This window comes from Lathamus discolor, chromosome 1 (genome assembly GCF_037157495.1).
Source record: "Lathamus discolor isolate bLatDis1 chromosome 1, bLatDis1.hap1, whole genome shotgun sequence".
Classification (NCBI taxonomy): domain Eukaryota; kingdom Metazoa; phylum Chordata; class Aves; order Psittaciformes; family Psittacidae; genus Lathamus; species Lathamus discolor.
The window spans coordinates 114,882,526-114,903,597 of NC_088884.1; the positions used below are offsets into that span (position 1 = coordinate 114,882,526).

At 41.4% G+C, this 21,072-nt stretch overlaps 1 protein-coding gene across 1 annotated transcript in view; it reads left to right on the plus strand.

Moving 5' to 3' along the window:
• The window catches only part of UNC5C (unc-5 netrin receptor C), a 254,616-nt gene that overhangs the window by 215,318 nt on the left and 18,226 nt on the right, over nucleotides 1-21,072 (plus strand). The window contains exons 8-11 of the mRNA XM_065691615.1: nucleotides 7,266-7,322; nucleotides 8,804-8,995; nucleotides 10,247-10,591; nucleotides 14,348-14,435. Coding sequence (XP_065547687.1) covers nucleotides 7,266-7,322; nucleotides 8,804-8,995; nucleotides 10,247-10,591; nucleotides 14,348-14,435 — 682 coding nt within the window. The remainder of the gene's footprint in view (nucleotides 1-7,265; nucleotides 7,323-8,803; nucleotides 8,996-10,246; nucleotides 10,592-14,347; nucleotides 14,436-21,072) is intronic.

Genomic DNA, 21,072 nt, shown 5'->3' on the forward strand with positions numbered 1-21,072 from the left:
TAATCCACATCAAATTTTAGCAACAAGTTACCCTACTGTTGCATCTTCCCCTACCCCTATATAGATGACATGCATGTTTAAACTCAAACAAGACCTTTCTCACAATGTTAACAAAATGTCAGGTATGTAATTTCAGATGAAAACAGAGTTGCAGTCTTAATTATAGTATATCATAAGCTCAAGGACAGAACAAGAGAGACTCCCCATTTAACCTACCCTGTTATGAAAGATCTGAGATAATACCCAAGTAAATAATCAGTCACAAAACCTCAAGCTCCTTGTTTATTAGCCCACCCTGAGCATGCCAATAATTAGTCCTTTAGAAGGAAAATAAATTACTGTGCATCATCTCTGGGATGCCCTGTATCATATCTGCCCTTCAGCATCATTAGTGCAGACATGAAGGTCTTTCATTAGAATAGCAAATAGATGGGCACATTCTCTCTGAGATTTTTTGCAGCTCCAGGGAATTTGTTTGTTGTTGTTTTTAAAACTTTTAACCACACAAATACAGTATAAAGTGTCACATCTTCATGTTTAGGTGCTAGAGTTCCCGGGAAATAGCAGGGGAAAGAAGCAATTAGCAGCAGGTATGATTCAAAGGTTATTGCTAATATTTCTCCTGGGGTAAATCTGCATTAGCAACATGTTAAGTGAACACGAAGCCTTAGCACTAAGCTGTCAGAATATGGGGCTTATTCTAAGGTTGCTCTTTTACTGTTAACTCTTCCCCCTTGTGGGAAAGGAAAGTACTGGAAGGTTGTGCAGTCCCAGTCTTCGGACAGTGGAACCTGAACAGAGTTATTTAAAAGTCTTGAACGTCAAATTAAGTCTCCTGAATTTCCTCTCCTATCCTGAAAATATGTGACTGCTTGTCCATCATAGGGACTAGATGGGAATCTACAGCACTGCAATGAATCTGAATTAACATTTGGAAAGCCCTTGAAAGTGTTTTTCGAAAGGGTCTTTTGAAATCGTTGAGCCTGTGCACACTGCATTGATCATCTAGGGTTTCCTTTAAGATAATGAAGAAATTCAACAAGCTGTTGATAGCTGCATGATTGCTGAGAAGTAATGGTGAGCTGGGTAAGGCAGAGGAGGCAGAAGATGGAAGCAGGACTGGTAATGCAAGATCCCTGCTAGTGCACTGCACTGCAAACACTGTAGAGACATGTGCCTTTTTTCTTCTTTGTCTCCAAAATGTCTCTTTGTAATGGAATTCAGAATTTAGAATTGCTGGGTATCTCTTCCCAGGAGTGCAGAGTCTTACAGATCTGAAATTGGGCTGACTTTGAATTGAGAATGGCATTTTACAGGAAAAAGGAGGAAAGCTGAATTTCAAGAGCCTGGAGTTTGGAAACAGCAATATATACCTTATTTATTTTCCCATTGAGATCTGGTGAACTAAAAAATCAACAAAACCAGACCAAATAAATAAAAATCATTAGGGGTTTTAGTCTGATTTTAATCAAACATTTTTAGGACAAGTCACGAGACTGAGGATGAGTATAGGAAATTTCAGCAAACCCCAAAGATTTTAAATAAAATTCTGAGCCACTGGAGCTGGGGAAAAGAGGAAGATAACTTAAAAAAATGCTGAAAGAAAGCCTTATAGCATTTAAGAACTGCTTCCTTCGAATTTTAGGCATCTGCATGTGAGGATTAGTCTGTGTTCATCTGTCCAGTTCTGTGGTTTGCAGCCTTTTGCCAGCAAGAGCTTATTCCTGCTTCAGTGTCAATACAGCGATGGAGAAAGCCATCAAAGTAGAGAAAGGCAGACAGCAGTTGAATACTGTTTAAGGGCATTGACTTTGGAGCCAAAAGGGGAAAAAGTGCTCTTACAATATACTATGCTTAACCTGTTGAGTTCATTGCAACAGGATGTTATTGAGAGATAGCATGTGGCTAGGCTTTCAACAGGGCCACATAATTACATGACCTTAGCTTCTTTTGGAACTGCTACTTAGAGGGTAAAGAGCATTTACAGATTAGAAGCAAGTGGTGCCAGATTAAAATGTGATGCATTAAAGAAACAAGCAGTTATGGCATGCTTTATGCAATCTTCACTTTATTAAATGAAAGTGTATGTCTCCAACTCTCACTGACCTTGAAATAATCTCAAAACATGTATCATTAGCTATGACCTCAGCAGCTAATGGTATAAAGCAATTTCTTTGCAGGATAATTGTAAATATTTTTGTAAATACCACCCACACTGTATGAGCCCTGTAAGTGCCTAGAAGGATCACCTTCAGCAGCTCTACCATTTTACCTAGTTACTGGCTGGGAAGAGGGAAAATAGCTTGGGAAAATACAAATGGAAAACTGGGAATTCTTCTTTCTCTCGTATGTGATTTCTTTTTTTTTTTTTTTCTGCAAGCATTTTTCAAATATTGAAAATATTTTGCAAATATTTCATAATCTGATCAACTCACCCTAAAATTGATCTCCATTAATATAAATTCATTATGACAAGACAGGTAGCAAAATCCCCAAAAGGGGAGCCATTTACAAAGTGCCTTCTGCATGAAGCTGTGACCTAATGTTTTGTATCACAGGGATAAATGTCTTTAAAATATGCCAATCAGCAGGCCAAGATAGTATTCCCATGGCTTTCTAGGTAAAATCAAGCAAAACATTTCAGGATGCTCATAGTCATGATACTGAGTTTCCAGTCTGAACACTGTGTGTGTGTATACGTGCTCACGGATATTCTCAGGGGTAGATTCTCCCCCAGAAGAATAGAATAGCTTAGAAAAGTTGTTTTGATGACATGTTTGGTGGCATTCTCTTTCAATTTCAGTCCCAAGAGGGTCAGTGCCATAATCTCTGCATAATTACCTTTTATAGGTCTAAGATTCTCTATTCCCAAATGTTTCTTTTCCCCAAATTGGCAGAAGGTTCATCTACTTCTCCCAAGGAAAATTGCAGCAGATGAATTCATGCTGTAAAAAGGGTCAGCCTGCCTATTTGTCAGAGCTAACTTCCTAAGGCAGATGATCCCACACATGCAGATACGCTGGAAGCCATTCAGCCACACAGACCTGCCTTTGTGTCTCCTGTGGCCTCTAGCACAAATGTGTTTCCAGAAGGTCAGAGCAAGACATAAGGGACCAGACTGCTCAGGCTGGACTCTCAGTGTTTGGGGATCATCTGCCTTTACAAACTGCACCAAACTAATTAAATGAGCTTCAAAATCTATTTAGTTAAATGGTCACAATTCCCGAAATCACTGCAAGTGTGACTGATGCTGAAATTGAGTTAAACTAAATTGATAAAAAGCCTGCTGAAGTCTTTTCTATATACCAGTGTTGGATTGGTTTATCTTTCCAGTACAATCTGACATATTCACCCTTCTCCATGTTCCCCTATGGTTTAAATCATTATAAAGGTGCTTAAATTGCTCTTCACATCCTTTAAAGAAATAGGCAATGCCTGCGTAATGCGCCTTTATAATGATACATTCTGCATTTGTACAAAAGATTTGTGCTAGTGTGATTATGTTAGTTAAAAAAGCCCACTGTTAACACTTAATAGAAGCACTTCCACAGGGACAAAAAATGTATTTACAAGCCTAAATTGGAATATAAAATACAATGCATGAAGAAACATCAACTTAATTAAAGGTTTTTTAATGAATGCATTTAGAGTGCAATTACAGTGATACAATTCCTGTAGGTTAACCCAAGCCTCTCATTGATTCTCTACATATCACATAGGGTGAGGTACCTGTAAAATGAGGGAAACAAATACCCACTGTTGGTAGGCCTCCGAGAGCCTCAAACAGGAGGGACTCTGCAAGTGGGAAGTATGATTATTGCTATTTTACTCATCCAACAGTACGTTTCACAACAAGACATCAAAAGCCCCTTTGAAAATGTACATTTCCCAACAAGTTGCAGGAAGAAGCTTAAATTACTTTTCTCAAAGCAAGTAGCTCACTGTGAAACCAGGTGCTCCGAGTGGGAGTCAGCAGCCTCAGCAGCCTTCCCAGAGTAAAACCCAACAGCACCTTTCTAAATTCACCCTCGTTAAAATTTTGATGATCCTGTTAGAAGTCCCTCAGGTACTTGCCAAGCTGTGCTGTTCATACAAGAAGGGAGAAAAAAAATAAACCCACAAGGAAAAGTCTCTTTTCACTGCAGTTACACTGAAGAGAAGAGGGAAATCATTCTTCATTATTTCAGTTACTAATCCCAGCAGGTTTTGCATCATTGCAGGGACTTTTTAGAAGGGCATGTAGTGATAGGACAAGAAGGAATAATTTTCAACCGAAAGAGGGTAGATTTAGATTAGATATTACAAAGTTCTTTACTGTGAGGCTTGTGAGACACTGGAACAGGTTATCCACAGCTGTGGCTGTCCTGTCCCTTGTAGTTGAAAAGGGCTTTGAGCAACCTGGTCTAGTGGAAGGTGTCCCTGCCCATGGCAGGGGGTTGGAAGTAGGTGATCTTTAAGGTCCCTTCCAACCCAAACCATTCTATGATTCTACGATTAATGCTACCTGCTGCCCAGCCACTACCATCACCTGTAAATCTTGTCCCTCAGCAAAGAATTGGCACGCCCATGACTCAAGCGCAAGCCATCTCACTCAGCAGCCTTTAACCCTTCCACCTTGGCCACACCTTCCTTCTATGTAAAAAACATGCTTTTCAGGCTGAAAATGTGTCCTTGCAGACACTTGTGCAAGCCAAGCAGTGTTTGCACAGAAATCGCTGGAATTGGGTGCTTCGTTCTATTCACAGCGCACAGAGGAGAATAAAATCAAGCACACTTCACTAAACATTTGGGTTTGCGAGGCTAATGGAAGTAGTGAGCAGTATCCTTGCCTCTTCCTCTCATTTTAACAGATGTGCCTTTGAATATGTATACAAAACCTTTCTGTTGAAGAAATTGGTGACACTCTTACGTAGCTGCAAGGATGCTCTCCAAAGATATCAGTAAGAGAATCTATGCAAACTTTGTTTTTTGCAACAAACAGGGTCTATGAAGAGGTGGCAGTGAGGTAAATTTCTACTAGAGTATTTGAGGACCACACGTGTTTACTTTGTTGAAAAGGTTTGACTTTGGAATAGCGTTTTCCTGGGAGGAAAGAATGCTTTCAGTAACATCACAGGTAATCCAGGCGGTGCTATCCTTTGTGCCCATTGAGTGGCAATTGATAGGTCACTTCAGATGTAACAGGAATAACACACAACTTTGAATGTAAAACTTGCCAGCTGCAATGCAACATAAGGAGAGAGGAATAGCCTTCCTAGCTCTGCACAGTTAAGGTCAAGCTCCATGGATGATGCAGAGCCAGGCGATGCATACTGCCTGATGCAAGGTCCCCTGAGAACATGCTGGGACACATGAAGTGCAGGGAGATGTCCTCAGCTTTCCCAGTGGGTTTAAGTATGAAGCAAAAAGGCATTCAGAGATGCAGCCCGCCTAAATTCTACCTTGTCCTTGTGCCTCGTATTTCCTGCTGCCTGTGTGTTGGTCTCCAGAGGCATCTTGCCCAAGGAAATATTGGGCATAAGGCTATAGCTGGAATTTAGGTTGACTAAATATGGGCCTTAGCATTCATCTGGGAAGCAAGTGAGGAGTAACTAGGGTACTGTAAATTCATGCCCAGACTTGATGAACACTCACTTGAGCCCTCAGAACTTGCTCGCCTGACTTTTTATGTCACATACCAAGAGTACACTAGTAGAAGTAGGAAGCAGTGATTAAGAAAGGTTGAGTATGCATGCTGAGAGTACACATAGGTGAACTTGCCTCAAAGAACCAAATAAATGAATGTAAGAATATAATATTTCTAAAAGCAATTGTAAGGCTGGAATCATTGCTGTGAAATAGAAGTTTTAAATAGATATTGCAGGCAATATAGTCTGTCCCGTGATACCTCAGAAACAACATCATCATCAAAAAGTAGCTCTTCTTGCTCTGGTATTTCAGTTAAGGTAGCATTTACACAAATGTCTAGAAATTTCGGCGGAGGGGTGTCTGTACCTGCGATTGGGATAGACTATGTCTTCATTAGCAAGCAGTGCTGCCAAGCAGGAAGAGATATGTAAAGCACAGCAGATGCTGAGCACCCAAGCTCAGCATTTCTGGGAGCTGGGGATTATTACTTCGGCCTGCCTGTAATGTGGTCCTGTGCATCAGGCACACACCAGGAGTGCATTTTCCAGTTTCATTTCACCTGCAGGGAGTCCCTGGCTGTGCAGGCTCCTCACAGTGTGATCCAAGGGGAGGGGGTGAAGTTCCCTTCAAAAGCACTGAAGGGAAGGTGATGGAGAAGTACCTTCTGTTTTGCATCAACTCTAATCCTGTCCCTGACAGCAACTCCTCTGCTTACTTTGGATTTGTCATTTACCTTTCCAGCAGGATGGGACTGGGGGCATTTTATTAGTTTCCTATATGAATGGAAAGCAGCTGGGAGATGTTTAGTGAGTTCACACTAAGCAGCTCCAGTGTGCCATGTGGTAGGAGCTGCAGAAAGAAAAGACAAAAGAAACGATCTCTCTTATTTGTCCTTTCCGAACTACAGCTGTAAATTGCATTATGATTTTGTCAATGTATGGTGCTTGCAAAGATTTCAAATAAATAATGCTATAACCCCAGAGGCCTTATTGATTTTGTAATAATTTTGAAGAGAAGCCACTCAGTTTCCTGTTTGCTGACAAATTCTTCACTCCCCGAGGAATTCCTATCGAACACGTATTAAAGAAAGGATAAAATAATTCCAAAGAAATACAGAGAGAGGGCTTTGCGTATGGATTCTGCTCAGCGAATGGGTTTTTAACCTCTGACCAGTGACGACAGGTCTCCTTTAGCTCTATTAGATCAACAACAAGCTACTGTAATTTAATAAGAAAACTGTTTAGAGCCTTACTGAACATTTCCTCGGAATTAAAGCATATGGCAGGGATAGGGAGAAAAGACTTTCCATATGCTAATGACCCTTGATGTCTGAAATAAATTAGATCCATTAGAGTTTATGCTCAATAAAAGAAAGACTTTAAGCACTCCAAAGTTAGTGACTCGAGACCGATTTTGGCTTAGAAATTCAATCTGCCTGCTTATTAATTCTTAGTAAGGCTCTGGAGCAGACAGGGGATGCAAAATCATAATTCTGTGCTATATCAGAATTTTAAAGTGCCATCAGTTTCTTTTCCTTTTTTTTTTTTTTTTTAATTAAACCGTTTTTCATGCTTCCCTTTTTTGTTCTCATTAATTTGATTTTGTTCCCATTTTTGTTTAATTTCTTTCTTTTTAAGGTTTCATTTATCCTATTTCAACTGAACAGAGAACCCAGAATGAATATGGATTTTCTTGTAAGTTTAATGTTTGATTTTACATTCCTGGATGCTAATTTGATGCTGTTCCTTGGGTCAAGCTTTACTGTTATGCCAGCTCAGTATGCCTAGGCAAAGGAGGAACCTGTTCATCAGAGTAAGTGGCATGCTGCTTGCTTGACAACAGTCGCAGTGTTTCACTGTCAGCGGGCTGACACAGAATGGTAACAGCCCTCATGTGCGAGGAAAATGGTTGAAGATGCTGCCTCAGAGACAGAAACTGGAGAGAATGAACCCTCTTCTCATTAAAATTTCCTTAGCAAATGGAAGAAGTGTGGTGGAGGGGTGACTTTCATTTGAGCTGGAATTCAGAGATCTACTTCCTGAACTACTGGGGGAAAAAAGTGTGATGTTTTGAGGCTGGTACATGGAAGGTTTGATAGCCAGGAGCTTAAGGAGATTGATCAGTCCCTTTCAACATCTGCCGGCTCTCACCTCTGCAACTGGAGGGTATCTTGGCTTAAATGGCTAAAAGGCAGGGAGCAAAAAAAAGAGAATAAAAATGATTTCACACGTTTCAAACTAAGAAAAATGGGATACTGAAAAAGTCTGATTTGTTTTTGCACTTTCTTTTTTCATTACGCTATTTCTAAAACTGGGATTCTTCACTGTATAGAAACACATGAAATTTTGATCACATATTCAGATCTTTTGGAAAAAAAATGACTGGTGGATAATGATGCTAGAGATTAGCCTGGAATTAGTGCTGAAGATAGGATATAAGCAGCTAGTAGAAATATCATAGCCATTTTCTTACAAGACAGCCATAATAAATCTTGGTTCCTTTTGGTAAATTACCACATTATTTCTTGTACTTGCTTCAGCTTTTATCCAAATACATATGCCTTAATGCCAGTGATGAGAATTCAGTGTTTGATCCTCTGCTTTAACAGATTATTTTTTTATAATTGAAATGGATGGAAAGGAAAAATGGCTTGACACGTTATAGTTATAAAAAAAGCAAACCCACAAATATAACCCGATATTCCAGACATTCAATAGAAAACAGATTTTTGGGGGTTTTACTTTTTTTTTTTTTTTTTTAATTAATTAGACTTCCAAAGTTTAAAAGCCCACAATATGGCTTTTGTGATTAGATGAGCCACTAATACCAATATTATAATGCCACATCACTAAGATATACTATTTTATTTCATAAGGTGGATTTACTTCATGAGACTAAGTCTATAACGTGTTATACTTAGTATTCCACAGCCTGGGTACTAGAGAGATGAACAAGTAGATAGGGAATGAGTTAGAACACAAGTTAGAAAGAAATCAAAGATCATTTTCCATCAAAAGGGCATAGACCTGTTATATAGCTTTGGAAATGGATTTTAAATTAACCTATAAAAAGGGTAGTAAATATGTGCAGGAAACGAGAATAGTAAGAATCTGTTTTCTTGAAAGTGCCTGTGAAGAACACTTTCCTTCAAGGTTCCTGGCCTCTCTCCCTCTAGCTGCTCCTGACTCAGATGATGTTGCTCTCTACGTTGGGATCGTCATAGCCGTGATCGTGTGCCTGGCTATTTCCGTGGTCGTGGCCCTGTTTGTCTATCGCAAGAACCACCGTGACTTTGAGTCAGATATTATTGACTCCTCGGCGCTAAATGGGGGATTTCAGCCTGTTAATATCAAGGCTGCAAGGCAAGGTTAGTTGTTATTTCACTGTACTCCATGTTGACTAGTTCAGGGAGATTCTATACGGCTATGCTCTCTTGGGCTGCATGAATGTTACTGGCTGGATACTTGTTGACACTTGTTAAAAAGGAGAAAGATCATTTGTTTCTGATAGTCAAGTGCTCAAAACCCACACTGGCATTTGTCAGATGTTCCTAAGAGCATAGAGGAGATGAACACAGGGATTTAGCTTCTGGAGAGAGCATGAATGCAAGAGTGAAACACAGAGACATTTATCAAAATACAGGTCCAGCTGAAATTTAAATCAAAGTCTAACAGAAACAATGGAGGCAGGATTAATCACAAGAGTGATATTATGGTACAGTAATTCTATTGCATCTTCCTCCATTTTATTTCACTAATAGCCGTTTTTCCAGTGCCCTGTCTCCGCAGGCATAAACGGTAGTCTAAGAAATACTGTACTTTCAATAGACAATGTAGAAGAAGTTGCAGTAGAACATAATTTAATAATGAGCTTTTTTATCACTGGTGCATAACAGCTTGATTATTTCTACACTTCATTGGGCGGGGGGGGAAAGCCCTCTAAAGGTAGTTCTGACTTCTTCGAGACATATATTTCAGCTGAAGGGTTCCTCTTTTATCCCAGTATGTGTGCCAGAAGAATAAATCTAAGTAAGAGTTAAGATTAGAAGAGGGCTTTCATGTAGATTAGCAGAAGTGTGATTTTCTTTATTGGAGGTACTTTTAAAACAAATCTCCAAAAAGTGTGATGCAGGTACTAATGCCCCACTGCAGGGAGTTGTGGGCACAATGACTAAATAGGTTTGTTCTGTCTTTTATTTTAGGAATGCTGTCGTTAGGCCAATTAGATAAATTGGTTAATGATTGTCACTTAGCATTTAGGGAGGGGGTATTAGGTAATTAAATGGTATTTACTGAGTAAGGAAAAGATCTTGCCCTGAAGCTAAGCATGTCATACTTGAAACCTGATTGCAGCCTGGCAAAATAATCACAGTGAAAAATCTTGAGAGCAGAAATGTGCTGTAATTTTGTATGACAATTAGATTCCGTAGCAGCTAGGGCAATACAAGCCCTGCGAGTTTGCATGGAAAAGGAGACGAAGGTCAGTCTGGCAAGGACATTGCATATCTTAACCTTTGGTATGAAAAGCAAAATGCAAAATGTAAATCTGAATTATTAGCCAGAAGAAAGGTATCAGAATAGAGAAGTAATAGTGTTCTTTCTTCTCATCTCCAATGCAGACCTTCTGGCTGTGCCACCAGACCTCACTTCTGCTGCAGCCATGTACAGGGGTCCTGTTTATGCCTTGCATGATGTCTCTGATAAAATCCCAATGACCAATTCTCCAATCCTGGACCCGCTGCCCAACCTGAAAATCAAGGTTTATAACACCTCCGGTGCAGTCACCCCTCAGGATGACCTGTCTGACTTCTCCTCCAAGCTGTCCCCACAGATTACACAGTCACTGCTGGAGAATGAGACCCTGAACCTGAAGAACCAGAGCCTTGCTCGGCAGACGGACCCATCGTGCACTGCATTTGGGACATTCAATTCCTTAGGAGGTCATTTAGTAATTCCCAATTCAGGTAAGTGCTAGTCACTGTGGGTTTAAAGGTGTGGTTGTTTTGCAGTTTTAAGTGGAGTTAGCTTGCTTTTATGCAGGAAAAAGCAAGGACCCTGCCTTTTCTTTGTTCAGAACAAACAGATGTTTTCTTCCTCTCCCTTTCAGGTTTACCAAGGTACTTCAAATATTCTTTTTCCAAAGTCCTGGCCACCTTTTAAACAGAATATTGCAGGGCTCTTAGCCACTTTATGAGACATGCAAGGCTTTAGAGCTTCCCTGTGTGAAGTGTGATTCAGCATCCTTTACCTTTTCGTTTCATGCAGCTCTAGAAAAGGGACTCCAAGCCAAGAAAGCTTCAATCTTGTTATCACACATAAAAAGGACAAAATAATTAAAAAACAAATTGGTTGTTCCAATTCATTTCAGACTATGTGGTATTAAAGGACACCAGAATACTAATTTTGAGGACTTTTTTCCTGCACACATTACATCTCCAAGAAAAATAATACCTGAGTGTCTCTTCTGTATTTCTCACCCTGTTACATGTATTGTTGACTTCTTTTGCAACTAGGAAAGAGAGGGACTGAGCATCAAAAGCCTTTTGATGTAATTGCAAAATGCTGCTCAGTCTTTCTCTTACAGTACGAGGCCAGGCTGCTTGGGCCCCTTGATGCCACCCGGGCATCAGGAAGCAGGTTCAGAGCATCCAGATAGCTCCTGGGCAGCCTTGGGAGAGCTCAGCTCATGCAGCTGGATTTTTTGGGAGAGGCATACTGCTGTTTGGTTCTTAAATGAAGTGTTGAGGAAGTTCAGCACCTAGATGTTCCCGTGGTTTGGCATACTAATGAGAAGCAACATTAACATCTGAAGTGGGATTGAATCAAATGCATGAAACAGTGGATGTCGGGGATTTCTCCTTTGCATCTTGTGGTCAACTCTTGGCCATTTTATAGCACGGTGCCCTGACCAAAAAGAGGTGGTGTGTACCCTTGTAGGCACTCTCTCTGAGCTACCATGGAATAGGGGGCAAAGATAGCTATTAAATTTAAGTGAAAGCTTAACTACTTAAAGAAATCTGGTGCTGACTGCTGAGCAATGTTGAATATTCATGCTATACAATCCTGGATTTCACATTTCTCTAAATAGCAGCTGCAGGTAGATATTAATACTCAAGTTTATTATGCCATGGCGGTGCACATTGTCATCAGTCTATTAGTCACATTTAACTCACATATATTAATATCAATTTATAAAGAAAAAATGGTTATTTATTGCTGTAATCCCTTAAAAATGGTTATGTTTTCTAAAATACATGAATCCATCTACCACTACCGTGTATGTCTCCATGCTGCTTCTAGATGTATGTATATCCTCCTAGTGATAATGAAAGCCCTTCATTTGCACTATGTTTGCCCTGTTACAGCTGAGGACAGAATCACAGAATCACAGAATCACAGAATCCCAAGGGTTGGAAGGGACCTAAAAAGATCATCTAGTCCAACCCCCCTGCAAGAGCAGGGTAACCTACAGTACATCACACAGGAACTTGTCCAGGCGGGCCTTGAATATCTCCAGTGTAGGAGACTCCACAACCCCCCTGGCAGCCTGTTCCAGTGCTCTGTCACTCTTACAGTAAAGAAGTTCTTCCTGATGTTAACGTGGAACTTCCTATGTTTCAGTTTACACCCATTGCCCCTTGTCCTATCACTGGATATCACTGAAAAAAGCCTAGCTCCATCATCCTGACACCTACCCTTCACATATTTGTAAACATTGATGAGGTCACCCCTCAGTCTCCTCTTCTCCAAGCTAAAGAGACCCAGCTCCCTCAGCCTCTCCTCATAAGGGAGATGTTCCACTCCCTTAATCATCTTTGTGGCTCTGCGCTGGACTCCTTCAAGCAATTCCCTGTCCTTCTTGAACAGAGGGGCCCAGAACTGGACGCAATATTCCAGATGCGGCCTCACCAAGGCTGAGTAGAGGGGGAGGAGAACCTCTCTTGACCTACTAACCACTCCCTTTCTAATGCACCCTAAGATGCCATTTGCCTTCTTGGCCACAAGAGCACATTGCTGGCTCATGGTCATCCTCCTATCCACCAGGGTAAGTCGTGGGAAATGGGCGAGGTGCCTGAGGATTGGCGGATGGCAAAGGTCACACCAATCTATAAGAAGGGCAAGAAGGAGGACCCGGGTAATTATAGACCGGTCAGCCTTACCTCCATCCCTGGAAAGATGATGGAACAACTTATTCTTGACTCCATCACTAGGCATATCAAGGATGAGGGGGTCATTAAGAACAGCCAACATGGTTTTATGAGGGGGAAGTCATGTATGACCAACCTTATAGCCTTCTATGAGGAAGTGACTAGGTGGAGGGATGATGGTAGAGCGGTAGATGTGGTTTTTCTTGATTTCAGTAAGGCATTTGATACTGTCTCCCACAGCATCCTCATAGATAAGCTGAGGAAGTGTGGGCTTGACGATCAAGTAGTGAGGTGGATCAAGAACTGGTTGAAAGGAAGAAGGCAGAGAGTTGTGGTCAGTGGCGCAGAATCTAGCTGGAGGTCTGTGACTAGTGGAGTTCCTCAGGGGTCGGTGCTGGGACCGGTGCTGTTTAATATTTTCATCAATGACCTGGATGAGGGAACTGAGTGCACCCTCAGCAAGTTTGCTGATGAGACATGCACAGGTTAGCTTGTTACATGCCTGCAAGGAAACAAATGTCAGAAGGTGTTCATGCAAAACGCTTTCGTAGCTATTCTCTACCCTTCAAAGCCAGGTACGGGACTGAGCCCCTGTACGCCAACACATGGAAGGTCTCCAGCATAACCAAACCACATGTGCTAAAGAAAAGACAGGGCTGTGCAAGCTTTCTATAAAGCCTCTCTTTTGCATATGTATATATGTAAATAGTCTGCTTGTAGGTTTATTTTCAGCTATGTAGTAATAAGTGTATTAAAATCATTGCCATTGATTCCCAGCTAATCTACATCTGCAAAGACAGCTGTCTGAGACATGTCCAGCAGAGTGAAATAGCTGGTTCATGTGCTGTGTTTGTCATGTAACAACAGGACATTTCTGAAATGGCAGTAACGGCAGGGTTTTGTAACCAAGTGTGCAGCTAATCACCCCTGAAAAGGACACCGAGCATATTTGCCCACATTTTTTTCAAGGTTGGATACCCAAGTTTTGAACCACTTTACACATTCAGAATACCAAGAAGCCAAATTTTGTCTCCCTAGTAGTCTAATTAGAAGCTGAGTGCATTAGAAGACAGGATGCCAGTCACAGAAGCCATCTTTCAGGAAACAACTATTTCCCATTGCTTCCTGGGACAGTCCTCCATTGCCTTTCTTTCCAATTTTAATTAAGTAAGAATCGACTGGAGAGAGATGTCCTGTTACAGCTGCTGGAAATTTTAGTCAGAGTTGTTCATTTTCCCATCATTTTACAAGGTAAGCAGCAGCGTAAGCATCTGCCTCCTCTTTAAATAAAATATAAGGGAAGGGAAAAAAATCCTCTTCTCCACTCCCATATGTCAGTGCTGATGCACAAAGGGAGTAACAACAAACCATCTCGCTGCCAGAGAGACATGGGTCACAGTAAATACTTTTTCTCCGAAGTTGCTGAGGTCATGTAGAGTCTATTGGTGAGACTGGGTGGAAACCTGGCATTGCAGGCTTCATCTTCTGCCTCTTCTGTCACTCCACAGGTCCATTTGCCTGGGTTTCGTTTTTCTCCAGTTTATCATCTTTTGTGTCTCCTCTGTTCTGCAGGAGTAAGCTTGCTGATCCCAGCGGGTGCCGTTCCACAAGGGAGAGTCTATGAAATGTATGTGACAGTTCACAGGAAGGAGAACATGAGGTAAAAGATTGCCTTCATTTGCTTGTGTATTAATGGAGGGGGGAAATGCAGTACCCGAAGACCTCTGGTAATATGCTTATGCAAAGCCTACAGTACTGAAGCTGTTTGCTGACTTGGAGGTAAAATGCGAGCAAGGATAAACTTTGCCACAAAACAAGCTCAGACTTCTGCTTTTCTAATCAAGAGTTGCACTCTTCAGCAAGCCCTCAGGCTGGAGGAGTGCTGAATCATAGCCAGAAGTGAGGAAAACGTGCCAGCGCGAGTTTGGTGAGGCAGAGAAGGTGTGAGGTAACCTCTTGATAAAGACCTATGCTGTGAATGAGAAGGGAGCGAAGGAGCAAGGTGACAAGTCTGCTCTGCAGAGGGACAGCTGCCTGAGCGTCTGGCTTGTAAAATCTCCTCTCCTATGATAATGAAGGTGAATTGTTATTTTACCCTCCATGGGCTTGGCTAGTCCATGCAGTGAAGAGGATGGAGCCAAAGCTTTTAGTGTCCTCCACCCCTCCTTACTCTAAGGTAGAAGCAAGCAGGTTGTTCTGCCCAGCCCCAGGCCACCCACAGCCAATATTGGGATAACCAGTGTTGTTCCCACCTGTTACCTGCATGTGTGGCCAGTTCATATTCTAGACCTTAACATCTACTGAGTGATCTAGCAGCCCTGGCGTAAAAAAAAAGAGTTTCTAAAAAGGTCACGATACCATTTGAAGCAGTTTAGAAAAACCTCATGAATAGAAAGGTGAGATCTTAGTCTGCAGAATGGACTCGTGCACAAAGGCTGAATGGCAAATGTGAATCTAAGCAATCATTACATGGTACTTTGCCTCTTTTCCCTCCTCATAGCTAGATAGGTTTTTTGGCTCAGCCGTTTAATGGCTTTTATTATGTGCTAAGCCACAGCTGTTTATACACTGCGTGATACTGAACACTGTTCTTTAGACTGGTAGTCTTTCACCCATGCTAAAATAATCTGCTTAAAGAAAAATTGAGTAACTCCCACACCCACCCTTTTGCATACATTATTCATGGCCTGCTCTTTGAAAATAGCTAATTGCAGCTACAATAAAAGTGTCTCTGTTCGTACCTAGTATTGATTGGATTCCTGTTTGTTTTGGCTGTTTTAGAGAGATTTACAAACAGCATTGAAAAGGACCCTTTCCTACAGAAGGAAAAAAAACCCTGAAATCAGAAGGCATCCACTGTTATTCAACTTGGCTTTAAATCTCCCTTTTTAAAATATCTAATTACAAACAAACAAACAAAAAAAAAAGTTATTCCTAGGAGGAGTTACATGTACAATTATTTTCTTTCCAGCAAGTTACGGAGGGAATCACTGCTTCCCATTCATGCAGCTGCGGACAACAATGTCACAGGCTAGTCTGATTTATTTTCTTTAGGGGTCATAAAGCCTTCTCTGTGTGCTTTGTGATAGCTGTTACTCAGCAGGTCACCCAGGGGATAGAAGGCTAGGTTAACCTGTATTGGGAAAACCATGGTTAGAGCCGTGTTGGACACCGACCTGAGCAAGTATGCTGAAGTATGCCTGCAAAAGTGAACGGAAAGGTGTGAGTCCTTACTTGCAATGAAGACTTTGAGAAGTGATTTCTTTCCCCTGGGGCAGCAGGGCTCATTTTGTTGTGGTGGTAATCTGTTTATGGGTGCATAGGGCCCAGCTGCTTATGGGAGTTTTTCAGGCCACCTCCAGCATGCCAGGCTCCTCATGCTCATGGAGATCAACTACCTCTAGGACATTTAAAATGGAGCTCATCAGGTGTTGTTTGGATTGCTGGCAACTGAATATTCATTGAAAAGGGCTTAAACTCTGCAGGACTGTAACATCCTCCCCCTGTTACCTGACCCCTTTCCCCAGTGCAGAGTGGGGTGAGCAGCACCCGGCACCCAGCACCCAGCTGTAATGGTCTCCTGCTGGAGGGCTGTGCAGACACTTCAATTGCTGTAGCCGAGCTGCTGCTCAGCCTAAACCTCTTTTTAGTGACTTCATGGGCCACAGATGCTGCTTCATATAATTGGAGTCATATGAGTACCACAAGTTAGTGCGTGGCATAATTATTTTTCAGATCTGCTGCTGCACTCTTACAGCACTCCAGCAGAGAGTGATAGTCCACAGTAAGGACTCGATGCAGACATTCATTTTTGTGGCCAAGTAGTAACTGGAGTGTGTTCTATAAACCCTGTGAGATCCTGTATTTATTTTCGTGAGCACTGTGTAAATGCGTATGGGCTGAAAAGTCTTGTTGTGTGTTGATGTAGTTTGGAAGGGGACATATAGAAAACTATAAAATGGGTGCTATAAACAGAAATGAAGGCAGTCTCTTTTTCTTGATATACAGCCACCACTGAGGCAAGAATGTGGTCCCTGTAGTGCTACCCTAAATAGAATCAGTGCAGCAACAGTCTCACCATCATAGCTCACGTATCTACAGCAACATAAAGTTTAGCTCACCCTTTGTAGAAATAGGAAAGAACTTTGGAACAGTCAGACTGGAACAGGAAATCTGTGGTACCTCAGAGTCCTGCAAATTCCCCTTTTCATTCTTTTGTTTTCCAAATACATTTCCCCAGTTAGTCTCTGAATCCTGTAGCACAGAATTTTCAGAAACTTCACAACCCAGCAATAGCACTCTTTATGTTGCCTTGCAGATTGGTTAGGAGAGCTTTATGAGACACTCCACTTATTCCATTTCATATCCATTGAAACATGTGAGAGCAGGAGGTTCGCACTAAAAGCATTATCCTTCTGCAGAGAGCTAGGGTTCTGGTGGTTTGCAATAAATGCCACCTGGAGGCAGTTGTTTTCTCTAAGTGTATTAGCATGCGTATGGCACAGTGGGTTTTCTCTTTCCCTAGACTAGTACTCCAGCAGGCTTATTTTCCTGCTTCTGCACTGCAAGCTCATCCTCATTCTGCTGTCATTCAGGGCAGTATGAATGGCAAGAAGCTACCGGGCTCTGATCCCTGGCTGGCATGTTGACTTCATAGAAAGGTCCATGTGCTTTATGAAGTGGCTATGGTGGGAAAAATGGTATCTAGGTATGTATATGTGTGTATACATACCTGTATAGATATGTGTGTGTGTGTATGAAAAAAATGACAAGCCTATGAGCATATTTCATAGACATCAGACAGGTTTCTGTATTGAAGCTTGTTGACTTGGTGATCAGATGATGTTGATGTGGTGATAGGTTGATGCTGACGTGGTGATCAGATGCTCTCTCCTTTAGTCTGAGGAAGTATCACCAACTTGGAGATTTAAAAGAAGAGGTTCCTTCTTGAGTTGTGGTTTCATCTACAAAATAAACATATTGCTGTGACCAGTAACCTGACAAGAGCATCTGTGTACCCATGAGCATCTGTGAGAGCCTAGGTCTTACACAACTAAGCATTAAATAGCACAAGTATAAACCTCCAACCCTAAGGATTTTCTTGACTGCCTCGGGTTAAAAAACAAATGTAGCTGTGAGCTAAATTAGTGGAGCTGTGTGCTTCCTTCAGAAACATCTGGCACCGGTCAGCGCTAGATGGTGTCTGGGTCTTGATGGACCACTGGTTTGATCTTGTTTGGCAGTTCCCGTGTTCCTGTATGAACCCCTGCCGAGCTTGCACAGCTTTAGGTGGAGCTACTCTTGCATACTATAATCGGAGGCAAGAACTGCACTAAATATGGCACAGTGAAGGACCCTCCTGTATAATCCATCACACAGGAGATGATGGAAATGAGAGTGGTTGTCTCCATGCCCACAAAATGTAACAACCCTGAAGAATGAACCAAGCAGCACTCCTGAAGATCTTGGTGGAAGACCCACAGAAATTGTGCAACTTCCAAATTAGCTACCCTAAAAAAGAGAAGGGTCAGGTGAGCCTTGTCAAGATTTGGATCAGTCTCTTCACAGTGTATGTATAGATTTATATTAAAGTCACACAGCTAATCAATGAGTTTGATCCAAGGAGCAATGTTGTTTTTTTCACCAGTAAACTCTAAGCTGTGATGTGAAGTAACAGAAATTGAAGTCTTCTGCATCTCATTTTTCCACCTTCCATCTGTGTCTCAGTTGCATAAACAAAATTACTTTGCAACTCCAGAAGACAATTTCATGAAGTGCCAGTCACTGTAATTGAAAAATTCAACATAAAAAAAAACAGACCGTCAGCAAAAGAGCAAAAGGAGAGGACAACATTTCAGATCATTTTCCTTCTAAAGGCAGACTGACAGAAGAATCAGGATCAGTCCAGAATTCAAATTAAATTTGTAACTTAAAAAGGAACATGTATTAAAAATAAAGCCCTAAGAATGAAAGGACAAGTAAAAAGTCTTCGCTGTGAGTTTTGGCTAAGCTGCGTAGAAGGGTTGCCATCTGTTGCTGCAGCCATTCTTCTCTTGCTGCTCCATCCTGTGCTTCCTGAGCTGCTGTGATTGCATGTAAGATCTACTCATGGTGCCAGGAAGCACAACGTAGGCCAACTGAGAAGCAGAGATTTCTCTAGTTGTGCTCACATCTGCTGTCTGATTCATACCTTAATGAATATGGTCTGGTGTATTACAAGGAGGCAGTTTCAAATGAGTAATCCCATTAAAAACACAAATTTGATTGTGAAGAGACCAGATATAGTGCATAAAAGTTTGTTTGCTTTTAAATTAAAGTTGAATGTTCTTGATAAGCAGTGTGGGATGGGACAACATCTAAAAATATCTGAAGACCTTTCAGTTACTGTCAGTGCCTTTCAATAGCAATGCTAAACAGGGGATTGATTTTTAGTCTCTGTCAGATCTTTGTAAAACAAAAGCATCTTCTTTGCCTCCAAGGAAGAGACTTTGGAGTCATACAGCCCAATGCTCATCTCATCTTATAAATTGTCCCATGACTGCTGCAAGCCTAAAGTGAAGCACATGCACATGAGGTTTTTGGGGGCTCAGGTTCTTTTTTTGATAACAGCCCAAAAGTATGTTCTGGTTCACAGTTTTTAAGATTTCTGCTCGTAGATCTTTCTGCTTTAAAGGAGATAACTCTCTTGCTCTGTATGTTTCCCTGTGTCTGTGTGCTGGGTCTTCTGTGATCTATAATACAGAAATCACAGTACTCAATCATGACAGGTACTCATCTTACGCCTGGCTCATCCTGGCTTTGCTGGTGCTGCATCACCTGCTCCAGGAGAAGGAAGAAAATTGCTCATAATGAATGACTACAAATTTACTTGTCTTCAGGGGGATTTGTTGTTTACTAATTCCACCAATTAGTGTTGGGTTTATGCCTTGAAGCAGAAAGATTAATATATCTTGTATGATATATCTTGTGTACTGCATCTGTTTCTGTTCTCATTAGCTATAGTAAAGCATAATCCTTTTGTTTTAAAATGGAAATTGGAAACAGTGAGAAATGAGAAACTATCTGTCAAGGGATATTTGGTCCTTTTTCCCGTCAGTTGTCATAGCGTACTTCTCTGCTCTATGTGCCATTTAGTGGTTTAGCCTCATTCCTCTGGGTTTCGAGTGTTTGTTTCTGAGATCTTGCTGCGGTCCCTAAACACTTTGCTACCTGCAGTCACATTACAGCTGAATAGGAAAGCACCTCTGAGTGCTCTGACAGGTCCTGTCCCATACAGCCGCAGGAATCAGATTTGCTTTTTGCCGCTATGTCACATTACAAGTTGATGTCTGCTGTGTTGCAGTAAGCTCACCTGAGATCTTTTTCACTTTTATTGCTTTCTTTACTACTAAATAAGTATGTTTGGAACTTGTTTTCCTCTGGCAGCATGAGCTGCTATACAATTAATAGGATTTTACTTCTTACCTATCTTTTCACCCTCTCTGAATCTGTTACATTGTTTTCTGGCTCTCATTGTTACTTGCAATATTCCTTATTAACTGCTATCTGTAAGTTTAATGTTGCTATTTACATTATTCACCACATTCTGAGCAGAAATCCTGGCCTCACAGGAGTCAGAGGTTTAGCATGGACTTCAGCAGAGCTGGGATTTCACCTGTTCAGTGACACTGACCACTGTTTTTTACCACTCAAGAACTTCTCTGCAACCCATTCTATGTCAGTTTTTAAAGGTTTATCTGCATGAGGTAGATAGTGGACAGTCACTAGGAGTGGCAACATTGAGTAACTTTGGGGTGCTGGACTCAGATGTGTATCTGGTAACAGGGGCTGCAAAGTCACACATCCCTGCAACTCACCCTTTTTTTTGTTCCCCACTCATCAAAGTGTCCTGTAGCATAAACACCCAAGTCAGGATAATGCGTATCTCATCCATTCGGCAGTGAATCTCTGGTGGCAAAGATGCTGTTTACCAGCTTGGGGAAAAACTAATAAGTCTTGCTGGTTTTGCATGTCCTTTGTACTTTTGTATCCGCTTCCCATCTCATTTGCTGACGGTGCAGCCTGACTTCGTGTTCTGCATCGTTTTTTATACTTCTGCTAATCAGATGTAAAATGTTGCAGTGCAGAATTATGCTTTCCATCACAGTCCTAAAATTTAACAGCTAACAAAATTTTGTCACGGAGCAGTGACTAAACTTAATTTTACTTTGAGACAACTTCAGGCTATATGATTTATCAGTACCATATTATTTTAATGACCTTTTGGCTTTTTTAACTGCATGCATCAGTGCTCAGAT